Consider the following 13,792-nt stretch of genomic DNA (forward strand, 5'->3'; position numbering starts at 1 on the left):
ACTGATTTGGGGATCCCTGAAGATACAAGTAGGGGCCAATAGATAACTTCTTCATTTTCTGAATGAAGGGGACATGGGGTTTCTAAACATGCAAGCCTGTGTGTTAGTAATGCAAAATCTGGAGGAGTAGGCGAGATAGGATGAGTTCCCTAAGAACTTAACCTTCTCTAACTTCCAGCTTAGGGGAAGAAGGCTCGTTCTGGTCTCTAAACCCAGTCTGAAGAGAAAAGACAAAACTATAGGGTTGGGTCCCTGTCTGGAGTAANTGGATCTGGACAGGTCACACTGATAAAGAGTCAGAACTGTAAAAAAAAANTCTGGTTGTTAATTTTTATTATTTATTTCAGGCAGGGACTAATAATATGGCCCTAAGTGGCTTGGAAGTCACTATGTAGACCAGGCTATCCTTAAATTTATAGAGATTGGTCTGTCTCTGCCTCTTAAGCGGCAGAATTAAAGAAAGNCAAGTGCTTGGGTATTTAAAAATATTATCATATATTATTTATATACAATAATAAGTTTCAATCACTGCACACGTATCTAGCCTAATATATTCTGATCATATTCCCTCCTCNTCACCCTCTTTCATCCCATTGCCTGGCTCCAGTTTTGTTTATGATGCTGTGATAAAAACCAATCTAAGGAAGCAAGGGTTCGCTTCAGTGCACAATTCCAGGTCACAGACCATCCCAACAGAGAAGTCAAGGTGCCAAGGTCTGCTCACATCACACCCACAGTCAAGAGCACAGAGAAATGATTGTCCGCATGCTCAGTGCTCAGCTAGATTTCTCCACTCTTACACAGTCCAGGATCCTCAGCCTAGGGAATGGTGCTGCCCACAGTGGGCTGGATCTTCTCCTATCTATGAATTAATGAAGAATTAAGACATACAGACACACCCATAGGCCAACCTGATTTAGACAGTTCATGAGACTTTCTTTCTAGGTGATTCTAGGATGTGACAGGTGGACAATTGAAAGTAGCTGTCACATACCATGATCCTCTTCTTCTTCCCAACCATTTCACCTATTTTCATGGCTTAGTGGTGTATGTGTATGTGTGTGTGTGTGTGTGTGTGTGTGTGTGTGTGTGTGTGTGTGTGTAGTGTGTATGTATGGTTTGTCTGTGTGTATAACAGTATACATCAGGGTTGTTGACTAAAGATGAACGAGAGCTATTCACAGGAGCATAGGTGACATACCAGCCGCTACACCACTGAAGAAGCTGCCCCACCCTCTCCTGGCAGCCATTCACTTCTATAGATCCTCGAGGGGCAGAGCCTTAGGAATCCTTCCTTCCCTCCTCCATGACAGGATGTTGATGGTCTGAGTTTTGTGCAGATCTTATATGGGTAGAACCTCGTGCTCTTTGGGGGCCCCAGAAGGAGCTCTGATCTGCTTTAAGCCTAGTTTCTTAGCTTAGAAGTTACTGCTTCACCTCATCTGAGCTGACCTGTCTGCAGGCAGATTAGAAAGACCCAGACAAGAAAGAAGGAGCTGAAACTCTTTAAAAAAATTTTTTTTAGGGGCTGGAGAAATGGCTTAAGCCAGTGGTTCTCAGCCTTTCCAACGGCGAGACTTTAATACAGTCCTTCATGTTGCAGTGACTCCCTTCCATAAATTATTTTCATTGCTACTTCATAACTGCAGTTTTGCTACTGTTATGAATCATAATGTAAATATCTGATATGCAGGATGCCTCATATGGGACCCCTGTGAAAGTGTGCTTTGACCCCCAAAGAGCCACACTCATTGGAGTGTCCACAAATTGGAAACCACTGGTTAAGCGGTTAAAAGCATATACTGCTCTCACAGAGGACCTCAGTTCTGTTCCCAGCACCCACTTTGGGAAGATCACACCCATCTGTAATTCCAGTTCCAGGGACCCTGATACCCTTGGGCATGCACCAGTCCACAAACATACTTTCAGAAAAAAAAAACACTTCTACAAAAATAAATAAATAGTTTCTCCCCTGAACACCTCTCGGTGCCATAGCTGGTTCCCTTCCTTAGAGTAAATCAGTACATAAATACCTGCCAAACTAATATTATCCCATACAGAGCCNCTGGTCTGTGTCCCTGGGGTGTTTCATCAGGTAATAATTGGCTGAAAGAGTGTGGAGAATTTGGTTGGTTGTGTGGTTCATATGGAGGAGACCGGTCTGGAATTGGCAGTCATCAGGAGCCAACTCTTAACCGCTAAGCTATCTCTCCAGCTCCTAGATTATTTTGTTTTGTTTCCAAGTCAGAGTTTCTCTGTGTAGCCCTGGCTTTCCTGGACTATCTGCTCTGTAGACTCAGAGATTCGCCTGCCTCTGCCTCCCAAGTGCTGGGATCAAAGGCGAGACGGTCTGGCCTTTTCAAGCATCTCACGGATCCCAGGCTGATGTGAACTTGGCATGAAGCTGAGGATGGTTTCGAACTCCTGATCCTCTTACTTCTATTTCTAAGTGCTGGGCTTATGGGCATGCCTGGTGAGGTCAAGTTTATGCCTGAGTTCTGGGGATGGAAGTCAAGGCATGCATGCATTCAAGGCAAAAAGCTCTCTACCAACTAAGCTACACCCCAGCCTCAGCCTGGACTCTTTCTGCTTAACTATGAAGAGTACCTGTTGTGTTTTGAGAGTATGGTCTCCTTTGCTGGATCTCCACACTGGCTAGAGGGAGAGAACAAACTCAGAAAGATCCAAGTGGTTTCTAAGTCACTCTCAGTTGCCAGGAGCCTCATTAGAGTCTATAACCTAAGAGAGCCCTGAGCATGCGCAGAACCCCTCTCTGGGTGATGCTGTCGGCTTGAACTTATTGTTGGACCAGGGAACAGTTGCTAGGGAAATGTTACCTTCAGTACAGAATTTGCTGGAGATGGAATCCAAGGTGTGGGCAGTGGAGGGCTCCAGGAGGTTTCAACGCATGCAAAAGGGGGCAGCCATTGCTATCTAATTCTTCTCAGTTCAGCCACTGAAGCTATTCTGCTCTGCCTCAGCCTGGCCATGCCATCTTTCTGGGCATTTCCACTATGGCCATATAACAATAAAAGATGGTTGATCATTCCTCTGTATGTGTGTTTCACTTCTTGTCCATGGGGAAGGATGACACTCCCCACTCCCCGCCCCGCCCCAGGTCACCGTTCTCCAGCAGCCTGTATTCAAGAGGATCTCTAAGCCCGGTAGCAATTGGGCTAATGACATCCTGGGGCAGGGGGCTGGTGAGGGTGGGGGTGGGGCTGCTGTCTATTGCACTTTCCAACCTCCTCCAAACAGAAGAAAGAACCTAGGTCGTGTCTGGGCTAGCCTCTGTTTCTCCTAGGTTTAGAAATGAATTGCTACCTAAATTCTGTGGATTTGTCTCCTAAGTTCACTCTGTCATCCAAGATCAACCTCTCTTAACNCCAGGATCCAGGAGTCTAGCTCCCACCTCTTTGGACCATGCTTTTCAGGCGNTCTGACTTTCCCCATTTCTGGGTGGGCAGAGCGTGACAGAGAAGGGGAGGAGGTGGAAAGGATCTAGGTGCCGCTCCCCCACCTCATCCCCCGCCCCGCTCCTGAGCAGCGGAGACTGCGATCCTCAATCCTACCACACGGGGGCGGCAGAACAAGTGCGGACGCGGGCGAGGCAGCGCAAGGTGGTTCTCGTCCGTGTGAGTGCGCCCATGGGTGTCTTTGTGTGTCTGTGTTTCCGTACATATATGTGCGATCCAAGGGGTGTCTGGGTGGGGTGTATTCAGGGCAACAAACGTGACGTTTNCCCCCGAAACAGGTACTTCTAGTGTCTTTTCTTTTTATGAGGATGCTTAATGCTACTGGGTTCGTGTGGATGGGGAGGCAGGCTACTTATGTGTATTGTCGCGTGTGCACAGTGCAGGCTGTGAGTCCCCGAAACTGCGTGTTGATTTTTGAAGTCACGTTTTATGAGGGTTCTTTTCCCAGCCCTCTTTCCCACCACTCTGAGAAAAAGGAATTGGGGCTGTCAGCACAAATTGCTGTCACTCCGGGCACATTCTCAGCATTAAGTCTGGGTGACTGTGCTAAGTGAGGTGTGACATTGTGTTTGTTAAGTAGGTGTGTCTCAGAGTCGGAGTATAACTCGGTAAGAGCGGGTCTTGTGTGTGACAGGTGGATTTTGGAGGGGGTTGGAACAAGATTATGGAAGCACCCAATTTCTCTTGTTAGTTGTGAATATCACCGTCATGGTGTGTGAATGTAAATGTGTGTGTGTGTGTGCGCGCACACGAATGCATGTGGTATGTTTTTCTTTCTAGGTCTCTCAATTAGCTGTCTCTCTGTGTCTCTCCCATCTCTGTCTCTTTTTCTCTTTGCTTGGTGACTCATCTTTGCGGCAATGGCCTCCCCCGGCTTGCTGGGTNTCCCCTCCCCCACTCAGGAGTGCATGTGTGAGGGGGGTCTAATGGAATGGGACCTTGGGACTAAAAATCAGAGTGAGAATCCCCCTCACCCACCATGTATCATTCAGAACCCTCTGCTGGCCCCCTTCCTGACCCTCTCTCCAAGTTCCTTTCCAGACTTCTCCATCTTTGGGTTGACTTGGGGGGGGGGGTAACAAGAATGGATTCTAAGTCTGACTGTTTCCGAGGGTCTTTAACACCTTTTTGGTTTTGTTTTTAGTTCACAGTAGGGACCCTTGTCTCATTATACAGTCCCCCTCTCATGGCCAATTTTCACCCCTTCCCATGGCTGACGAAATAAATGGCTGCAGAGGTGAGTCACCGGTTGGGGGAGGGGGAGCAGAGAAAGGGGGGTTGGGTGAGCTTCAGGGGTTGGGGTGGTGTGATGAAGCCCCTGCTCTCTCTCTCCACCCCCACCCCCCAGACTTCCTACAGCCCTTCCCGTAGCCCTCATCCCTGATTTCCCAAGCCTTCAACTCCGCAATCATTGTCCTGCTGAACCTCACCTTCTCCTTGTACTCCTGGAATGCATGAGAGATTCAGATACCAGGACCATGGTAGACAGTGCCATATACACACGTCAGAGCAAATGTCCAGTGTCCCCTCCAGGGCCTCACCTTAGCTCTGCCTTTTACAGTCATGTCTCCCCATAGCATCTTTTTTTTTTCTTGCCTCCTCTCCACAATCTTAGGAACTGCCCCTTGTCTTGATCTTTTCCAGTGTAGAAGCAGCAGAGTCTTAAGAGGTTATTGATGGGGCTAGGGTTGGGTGGGCAGCATGTAGCTCAGTTGGTAAAGAGCTTGCCTAGCATACATGAAGCCCTGAGTTCAAATCCCCAACTCTGCATAAACAGCACTATGGAGCATATCAGTAATCCTAGCACTTAGGAGGGCGAGACAGTCTGGTCATTTTCTGACAAGGTCATCTTCCAACAGAGTGAGTGGATTGGAGGCCAGTCTGGGCTACTTCTCAAACAGAACAAAATAATAACAAAGGGAGAAGCTATGAAGGGCATGGGTCATCCCTGGGAGGGAAAGTGTGATGTGGGAATGAGCTGACCTAGGGGCCAGAGAGAGAGAGCCCCAAGAACAGGAAGGCAGGAGGGGTCCATGCCTATGCAATGAAATCGCCAAACCTGTCACCTTTGGGATCTGGTTGCCTTCTACCTTGCCCACCTCTACCCTAGGATGACCAAAAGTCTTGAGATACGAGTTTTTGAGCAGTTCCTTGGCTTTCCAAAAAAGTAAGGGTGGGGGGTTGGGACTGGTGATAGAGAAATAGGGAATGTCCCCAAGAGCCAGGGATAAGGATGTGGGGGCTGCAGAGAAGTGGCTTCAATTATGTGATGTAATGCCCCGAGATTTATAGAGAATAAGAGGGACAAGAAATGTTAAAATGCAAGAAAATGTTAAAATGCAGAGAAGTTCACATAGGCATGGACACACTCCAATAGGCAGTAAAGGAGCTCTAGGAATTCACAAAGTCACACACACACACACACACACACACACACACACACACACACACACACTCAAAGCCAGGCACCAGATCTGAGTGCATACAAAGACCCCAAACATCACAGATGTGCCTACAATCCCAAGAGATTAGAATTTCACTGATGTGCCAACAGTCACACAAGTGGCAAACAGCAAGAGAAGTCCCTCCCTCCATTTAAACTGGGGCCATATCCACCCAGTCTTCGCTTGCGTCTCCGTTTCTTCTCCTTTTCTTCTCTGCTTTAGGTCCTTTTAATCTCTGTCCAGAGAAGCACACACGCATACATGCAACATGAGGGTGCTTGTGTATGCATGCGAGCACACAGGTATAGGGTTCCTTTACGTGTCTGTCTCCTTTCCCTGGAACTCAAACTTAAGATTCTCATTCCCATCAGGCAGTCCCTTTGTCGAGCTCTCTCCCCCTCCCTTCTCTCTCTAAAGGTTTCCCCTCCCCCTCTCTGAACCACCAGCTTTCTGATTCACCTTCCATAAGGAGGATAACGTGACCCCCCCCCCCCAGCCCACGGCTCCAGGGAACCAGGCTGAGAAGATGAAGAAGGATGGGGAGGGAAAAGGGAAGGAGGGTCTAGTCACAGTTGTTGTGTGGAGGGGNGTCAGATACTGCTGTGTTATTGTTGTTGTGGTTGTTGTTGTTGGTGGTGTGTCTTTAGGCACCCCTCCCTCCATCCTTTGGAATATCTACTGTCACCTTGGTTCTCAAGTTTGTTTATTTATTTTTCTTTCTCTCTCCTTTAGCCTGCTCCTTCAACCTGCTTCAGGTTCTTTTCCTTCCATCCCCCTGTCCCCATCTCTCTTCTCTTTCCTCTCTCACCCCACCTTTTCTCCGCAGAGCTGATGGGGTTTCTTCTGGGAAAGTCAAGCCACTGATGGAAGGGAGAAGCCACTGCTGGTTATAGAGAGAAAGCACGTGAGTGTGTGTGTGTGTGTGTGTGTGTGCCCGCGCGCGCGCCCCCGCTCATGCACGAGCTAGGGGCTTAAAATGAGGGTCAGTAACAGGATGGTATGAGGGGGTTGACTCTGAAAGAGGCTCTGAGACCCTCCAGATGCCCTCCCCATTCTGGTTTCCAAAGTGTCAGGGTGTGGGGGGGCTTTGCGTGTGTCTATAAGCACCCCTGTGTCCGCAGTCCTTGTGTGTCTGGTGTGTGTCATTGTCCCCCCCCTTTCCCTGCCCACGCCCCCGCACTGCTCTCCGCCTGCACCGCAGCCCCCTCCAGCCTTCCTCCCTCCCCTTCATTCCTGCAGTAGCAGCTCCCGGGGCCACCTTTCCCTCTCCTCTACCCCCTCCCCATTTCCGTCCTCCCATCCCACCCCCGCCCTGGTCTCCCTTCACTGGACCCGGCTGGCTGATAGATTTTCTGCGCAATCTCTGCGTCATCGCCCCCCACTCCCGGAACCTCTAACTGTCCAAGCCCCCAGCCCCAACCCCTCTGGGCAGGAGATACGGTCGAAGGGTCTGATGGCTGAGAGGGTCCATCTCTGACGTTGCAGTTCACCCCCCCCCTCGGTCGCGTTCAGACCTCCCCTTTAAGCGATAGAGAGAAATGGAGTTGAGTCACCCTCTCCACCTGCTCAACCCCCTCCCCACCTGGTCTGCTCTCGCCCTCCAAATGTCCTTGGGTGGGGGCTGTGGGGGAGAGGGAGACAGGCTGAAGAGTGTGGGAGAATTGGATTAAAAGGGGGCACAACAGGAACCCCCTAACAGCCACAGCAGAGCCCGCTGACCAGAAGGACAGACACACCTTTTTTTCCCCAACCCCTTCAGACACGAACTGGTTTGAACAGACACGACCCAGAGGCACACACATCATCAATCTTTCCCTTTCCTCTCTCGACTAGGACCCTTTCCAAGGTGATTATCCAAACCGCAAGATCCACCCATCTGCGCTGACCCTGGGCGGGCATCCCGCACCGCAAATCCACCCCCTCCTCTCAGGTTCAAGTTGTCCTTGGGCGTGCTCCCTATAGACCATACTGTGGCGGAGTAGGGAGCCAGGCCCCTTCCCCTTTCAAACCCTTACCGTCCCCCCATCCAGTACTGATCTTTTACTGGCGCCCAATTAGATGCTGGCGGTGCCCTCTTCCTATTCTNCTCAGCAACGCAGGCTCCGCGCCGCAAGTGCTTTGTAACCCACCCTCCCGCCTTGTGGTTCCTCTGTACCCACCCTTCCATTCATTTTTACATTCATTCATTCATCCTTTTCTCCTCGTCCCTCCTTCATTCATTCATAGCCCCCTGCCCCGCCCGCCTCGACATTTCATTCATTCATTCATTCATTCATTTCCCGGAGCTCGGCTAGCGCACGCCCCTCTAGCCGAGGGCCCTACTGCGCAGGTGNAGGCCGGGAGCGACGATTATCCTCCAATCATTGGACTTTCACCGTCCACCAGACACCCGCCCGCTTCCCCATGAATGAACATTGACGTCAATGGGGCGGGGCTAGCCCACGTGACCCCGCGCGCTCCCCTTTATAAGGCAGCGGCGGCGCGGGCGCTGTCCAGCGTGCTGAAGCCGGAGCGAGAGCGCTGTTGCTGACCCAGCTGAGCCCAGCTTCTAGGACGCCAGCCCTCGACCATCGCTCATACTCCAGCCACGGAACGGAGCCAAGGCGGACCGGTCCCGATTTTCCCCCTGCCCCGACCCTCCTCTCCACCTCCCGCCGTCGTGACACCGGCTGGTAAATACTCCGCTGTCCATCCCTCCAACCCTCTTCACTCGTGGGCGTGAAAGGAGGATTTTTCTTTCCATATGGGGTATTGAGAGCATAGTGGTGTGCCCCTGGGAAGGGTCTTTGGTAAAAGGGGAGTCTCTGCTTTTCTGTCGCTGATGAAGTCACCCACGCACCATCCGGGGAGTCCTGTGGGGAGGGAACAGATCCCCCCTCCCGCTTATCATTGCTGCTTAGTACGCGGGCGCTGGCTGAGAGATGACTTAGGGAAGGGGGCGACAGGAGGTACTGGGTACCCAGAAGGAGGATTGCGGGCGTTCTCTGCCCATTTGCACGACCCCAGAGATCGCCACATCTTTCTTGTTCTCTGCTAAACGTTTCTTTTCGGGTAAGGTTAGAGAAATGAGGGAAACCCCGGATTTCCTGCTTAAAGGTGGGGGGAGGGAATGCAGAAATAGAAAGCGGGGAATTCTTATAGAAATCCTCTATTTCTTTGATTTCTTCTATTTTTCAGTCTCTGGCAGCCCGTTGGTCATGAAAACCTTCACGTTGCCGGCATCCGTCCTCTTCTGCTTCCTTCTACTGATCCAGGGGTTGGGAGCAGCGCCCCCCGGGCGCCCCGATGTTTTTCCTCCTCCCCTCGGCTCTGAGCATAATGGGCAGGTAGCTGAGGACGCAGTGTCCCGGCCAAAGGATGACAGCGTCCCAGAGGTCCGAGCTGCTCGGAATCCCGAGCCTCAGGACCAGGGAGAGCTCTTCCAGGGCGTGGATCCCCGGGCGCTGGCCTCGGTACTGTTGCAGGCACTGGACCGTCCGGCCTCGCCCCCGTCGGTCCCGGGAGGTTCCCAGCAGGGAACACCCGAAGAAGCAGCAGAAGCTCTGCTGACCGAGTCCGTGCGCAGTCAGACCCATAGCCTCCCAGCACCAGAAATCCAAGCGCCCGCTGTGGCCCCCCCTCGCTCTCAGACTCAAGACCGCGATCCCGAGGAGGACGACCGCTCAGAAGAGCTGGAGGCGCTAGCATCCTTGCTCCAAGAACTTCGAGATTTCAGCCCGAGCAATGCTAAGCGCCAACAAGAGACGGCGGCAGCAGAGACTGAAACCCGCACGCACACGCTGACCCGAGTCAATCTGGAGAGCCCTGGGCCAGAGCGCGTGTGGCGCGCTTCCTGGGGAGAGTTCCAGGCGCGCGTTCCGGAGCGCGCTCCTCTGCCGCCCCCGGTCCCTTCCCAATTCCAGGCTCGAATGTCCGAAAGCGCTCCCCTTCCAGAAACTCATCAGTTCGGGGAAGGAGTGTCCTCCCCTAAAACACATTTAGGTGAGACTTTGACACCCTTATCCAAGGCGTATCAAAGTCTAGGTGGCCCTTTCCCTAAGGTGCGCCGGCTCGAGGGCTCATTCCTGGGCGGCTCCGAGGCAGGAGAGCGCCTGCTTCAGCAAGGGTTAGCTCAGGTAGAGGCAGGGAGGAGACAGGCAGAGGCCACCCGGCAGGCCGCGGCGCAAGAAGAGCGGCTGGCCGATCTCGCCTCCGACCTGCTGCTCCAGTATCTGTTGCAGGGCGGAGCCCGNCAGCGCGATCTCGGGGGTCGCGAGCTGCAGGAGACGCAGCAAGAGCGGGAGAACGAGAGGGAGGAGGAGGCGGAGCAGGAGAGACGAGGTGGTGGGGAGGACGATGTGGGGGAAGAGGATGAGGAGGCGGCGGAGGCGGAGGCGGAGGCNGAGGAGGCGGAGAGGGCGCGGCAGAACGCACTCCTGTTCGCCGAGGAGGAGGACGGGGAAGCCGGAGCCGAGGACAAACGCTCCCAGGAGGAGGCGCCAGGCCATCGGCGGAAGGATGCTGAGGGGGCAGAGGAGGGCGGGGAGGAGGATGACGACGACGAGGAGATGGATCCGCAGACGATCGATAGTCTCATTGAACTGTCCACCAAACTCCACCTGCCAGCAGACGATGTGGTCAGCATCATCGAAGAGGTGGAGGAGAAACGGAAGCGGAAGAAGAACGCCCCTCCCGAGCCGGTGCCGCCCCCCAGGGCTGCCCCAGCCCCGACCCGTGTCCGCTCTCCGCAGCCCCCACCTCCCGCCCCGGCCCGGGATGAGTTGCCGGACTGGAACGAAGTGCTCCCACCCTGGGATCGGGAGGAGGATGAGGTGTTTCCCCCGGGGCCCTATCACCCCTTCCCAAACTACATTCGGCCGCGGACACTGCAGCCGCCCGCATCCTCCCGCCGCCGTCACTTCCATCACGCGTTGCCACCTGCGCGCCACCATCCGGATCTGGAGGCCCAGGCCAGGCGCGCGCAGGAGGAAGCGGACGCGGAGGAGCGCCGGCTGCAGGAGCAGGAGGAGCTGGAGAATTACATTGAGCACGTGCTGCTGCACCGCCCGTGACCCGCCCCGGCCCCGCCTCCGCGCGCTCGCTCCCAGCTGCGCGCGCCACCACGCCCCCCTCCGTGTCGCTCCTCCTCCCCCCTCAGTGTTTGCATGCGCCCTGGCTCCGCCCCTCGGCTGCCGCCCGGCCCCGCCCCACAAGGCCCCGCCCCGGGTTCTGTCGGCACCGGACCTGCCAGACTTCCCTGGGGTCTGCAGTCTAGAACACGCAAAACTCGCAGGCAATCCCGGGGCCAGCCCAGGCGGGTGTGTGGTTTGTGCGAGTCCCCTTATATCCCCACTTCCTCCAGGGGCCTCGTCCCCATCTAGTTTCTCTAGCGACTTCCCAGTCCCAGACGGGAAAGGCTGTTCTATTTAATCGTGTGAAGTGTCTGTCTCCCAGCCTTGGGGCCCCCGGAGCCTCCCCTCTTCTCCAAATTGCTGTGAACTTACCCACTTCTCCTTCTCTGTTGTAAATACCCCTCACGGAGGAAATAGTTTTGCTAAGAAATAAAAGTGACTATTTTATTAGGACTTTGTTTTCCGTTATTCACCCGTCCCCTTGGGCCTGCCTGGTCCTCTCCAAGGGGCGGTGAGGGAAGCGCCAGTCAGCACAGGCTCCCTACTCTCTGACTAAAGCCAGACTGGGTGGGAGAAAGGTGTGAAGGTGAACCTGGAAATGGAATGCTCTAGTAATGCCTCGTAAGACACAACTTTGGGGTGAGATGGTCCGGTGGGTAAAGGCACACGGTGCCAAGCAAGACATGAGTGTAATACCTGGGTTCCTTCCACATGACAGGAGAGGACTGCCTACTGCAAGTTCTCTTTCTGACTTCCACATGCCCACCTTGGTACGCTCACCCACCCACAAAACAAATAAACGTGATAAAAGCAAAACAAGCAAAACAAAACAGAAGCCCCACTTTTGTCCACTTCTGCCTTTTGACCAGAGGTTGAGTCATTGTTCTCAGTGTTTGACTCAGCAAAGAATGGAGGCCAACCAGAGCCAGTTGTTGGGAGTGGGGACATGGCTCAGTTGGTAAGAGTGCCAGCCTCATGTGCACTGGCCCCTAGGTCTGGTCCCATAAAGTNGGTTCAGGGTCGGACAAAAAGATAAAACAAACAAGAAAAGAGCCAGTTGGCGGAGAGAAGCAAACTTCCAGGGAACTCCAAAGAAAAATGGCAACATACAAATTCCGCTATGGGAATTCTAGGGAAATCTAGGAGGCTCCCCCTTCCCCCACTCATCCAGCCTTCCCTTCAAAGTTCCCCGACTTCTTGGGAATTTCAGGAGAAGGGGCTAGCCCCTACACCTTGCTTTTAGCCATTTCTTCTCAATTACCTGCCCAAACAAAATTAAACGAGGCGTATGGCTACCTTCCACAAGGACTTCTGAGAAGAGAGCCAATGCCATCAGGACTTGTCCTTTCTGGGGTTTGTGTAGTTACAAGCGGTGTGTAAAATTCTTTGGGGTGGGGCCACTAGACGGAGCAAGAGACACTCATTTAAACTCCCAATTCCCATTAAGCAGTGGATGCTTTCCTCCTTCCAGAATGACCTTTCCATAGTGTGTGGGGTACACTTGCTAACCGATCTATCTGTTGGGGCTGGGTTCTGATCCCTAGTATGACAAAATACTGCGTGGATGCAGCCTTTCCTCTGTTGGGGCGTGGTGCTGCACACCTGTGATCTCAGCAGCCCTGGAGGCAGAGGCAGGAAGATCAGAAAAGTCAAGTTTATCCTCCATCCATGCTGAGTTTAAGGCCGGCGTAGACCACAGGAGACCCTGNATCTNCTGAGTTGGGATGTGCTTAGCACACGCTTGTCATCCCAGCAGCCAGAAGGTGGATACCAGGAACATCCCTGAGTTCCAGGTCCTCAGAGCTATGCAAGCAAAACCCTGCCTCAAAAAGCAAGACTGGACAATAGAGGGCTGATAGCTCAGTTGGTAGTGTCTGCCTCGAATGCATAAGCCGCAGGCTTCATTATTCCAGCATATAAAACAATAACAACACCCCCCAAAAAACAAAACAACAAATCTTGTTGTCTATCTGACATCCAGCTGGGCGTCTTCTATGTTTAGTATTTCTTCCCAATGGCCCAGCTCCCAGGAAGACATTAGCAGGAAGCTGCCCTTGACCTCAGAGTGGACGTCCGTCTTCTCCAACAAAGCCAAGGCAAAGCCAAGTCCAGAAACACTTTTTCCTTTTATTTCAGAAGAAAGGAGATAAAGGCAGCCACTTGGCCCATGCCACCTGCTTGGCTCCTGCCGCACCATCACCGTGGAGTGGAGGAAAGGGGACAGGGTCAGTGTCCCAGAAGGCAGGCCTCTCCCCCAACCTCCCCTTCCCTCCAAGTAGCAAGGTTAGAAAAACATGAACTCTCTGACTCCTTCCCTGGCTCTGGCTGGACACTGGAGCCCAGGAGGAAGTGGGGGCTGGAGAGGACAAAGCCCCTCCCAGGCAGAGAAGCTGCCCTGGTCCCAGGCAGAGAAGCTGCCCTGGCTGNTTACGGGGAGGCGTGGAGGTAGGTTTTGGGGCAGAGGAGAGAAAAGAGCCCTGGAAACCTTTTCCCTTTAACCTGACGTATTTATATATTTACAGCCACACAGGACACAGGGAGAGCGAGGGATGGCTGGGGTCAACATTGCTTCTTCAAAGGAAGGGAAATGGAAGCCACTGTGCACCCCCATCCAGGTCACGCTTTTCCTCCCTTCTAGATCCTAAAGCCTTCGCTGGGAAAGGTAGAGGGTGGAGGGAAGGGAGATTTGGAAGGAGGGAATGTTTGTACGAAGGGCCGAAGGGCTGGAGCCACAGCTCCTTCTAAAGTAGGTAAGGTGGCC

General features: G+C 53.1%; 1 protein-coding gene across 4 annotated transcripts; it reads left to right on the forward strand.

Annotated features, from left to right (window-relative positions):
* Positions 1–3,613: 3,613 nt before the first annotated feature.
* Vgf (VGF nerve growth factor inducible) lies at positions 3,614–11,484 on the forward strand. 4 transcript variants are annotated; one of them, XM_029477055.1, is made up of 5 exons: positions 3,614–3,635; positions 6,747–6,824; positions 7,754–7,766; positions 8,391–8,592; positions 9,098–11,484. In XM_029477055.1, the coding sequence occupies exon 5, from the start codon at positions 9,118–9,120 to the stop codon at positions 10,969–10,971; it is 1,854 nt and encodes a 617-aa protein (XP_029332915.1). In that variant the 5' UTR covers positions 3,614–3,635; positions 6,747–6,824; positions 7,754–7,766; positions 8,391–8,592; positions 9,098–9,117; the 3' UTR covers positions 10,972–11,484. The 4 variants fall into 4 exon arrangements, with proteins under 4 accessions (XP_029332915.1, XP_029332914.1, XP_029332916.1 ...); XM_029477054.1 differs by lacking the exon at positions 3,614–3,635 and adding an exon at positions 4,632–4,713; XM_029477056.1 differs by lacking the exons at positions 3,614–3,635; positions 7,754–7,766 and adding an exon at positions 4,632–4,713 and having other exon boundaries at positions 8,395–8,592.
* The last annotated feature ends 2,308 nt before the right edge of the window (positions 11,485–13,792 follow it).

The sequence above is a fragment of the Mus caroli genome, chromosome 5 (genome assembly GCF_900094665.2).
Source record: "Mus caroli chromosome 5, CAROLI_EIJ_v1.1, whole genome shotgun sequence".
Lineage (NCBI taxonomy): Eukaryota > Metazoa > Chordata > Mammalia > Rodentia > Muridae > Mus > Mus caroli.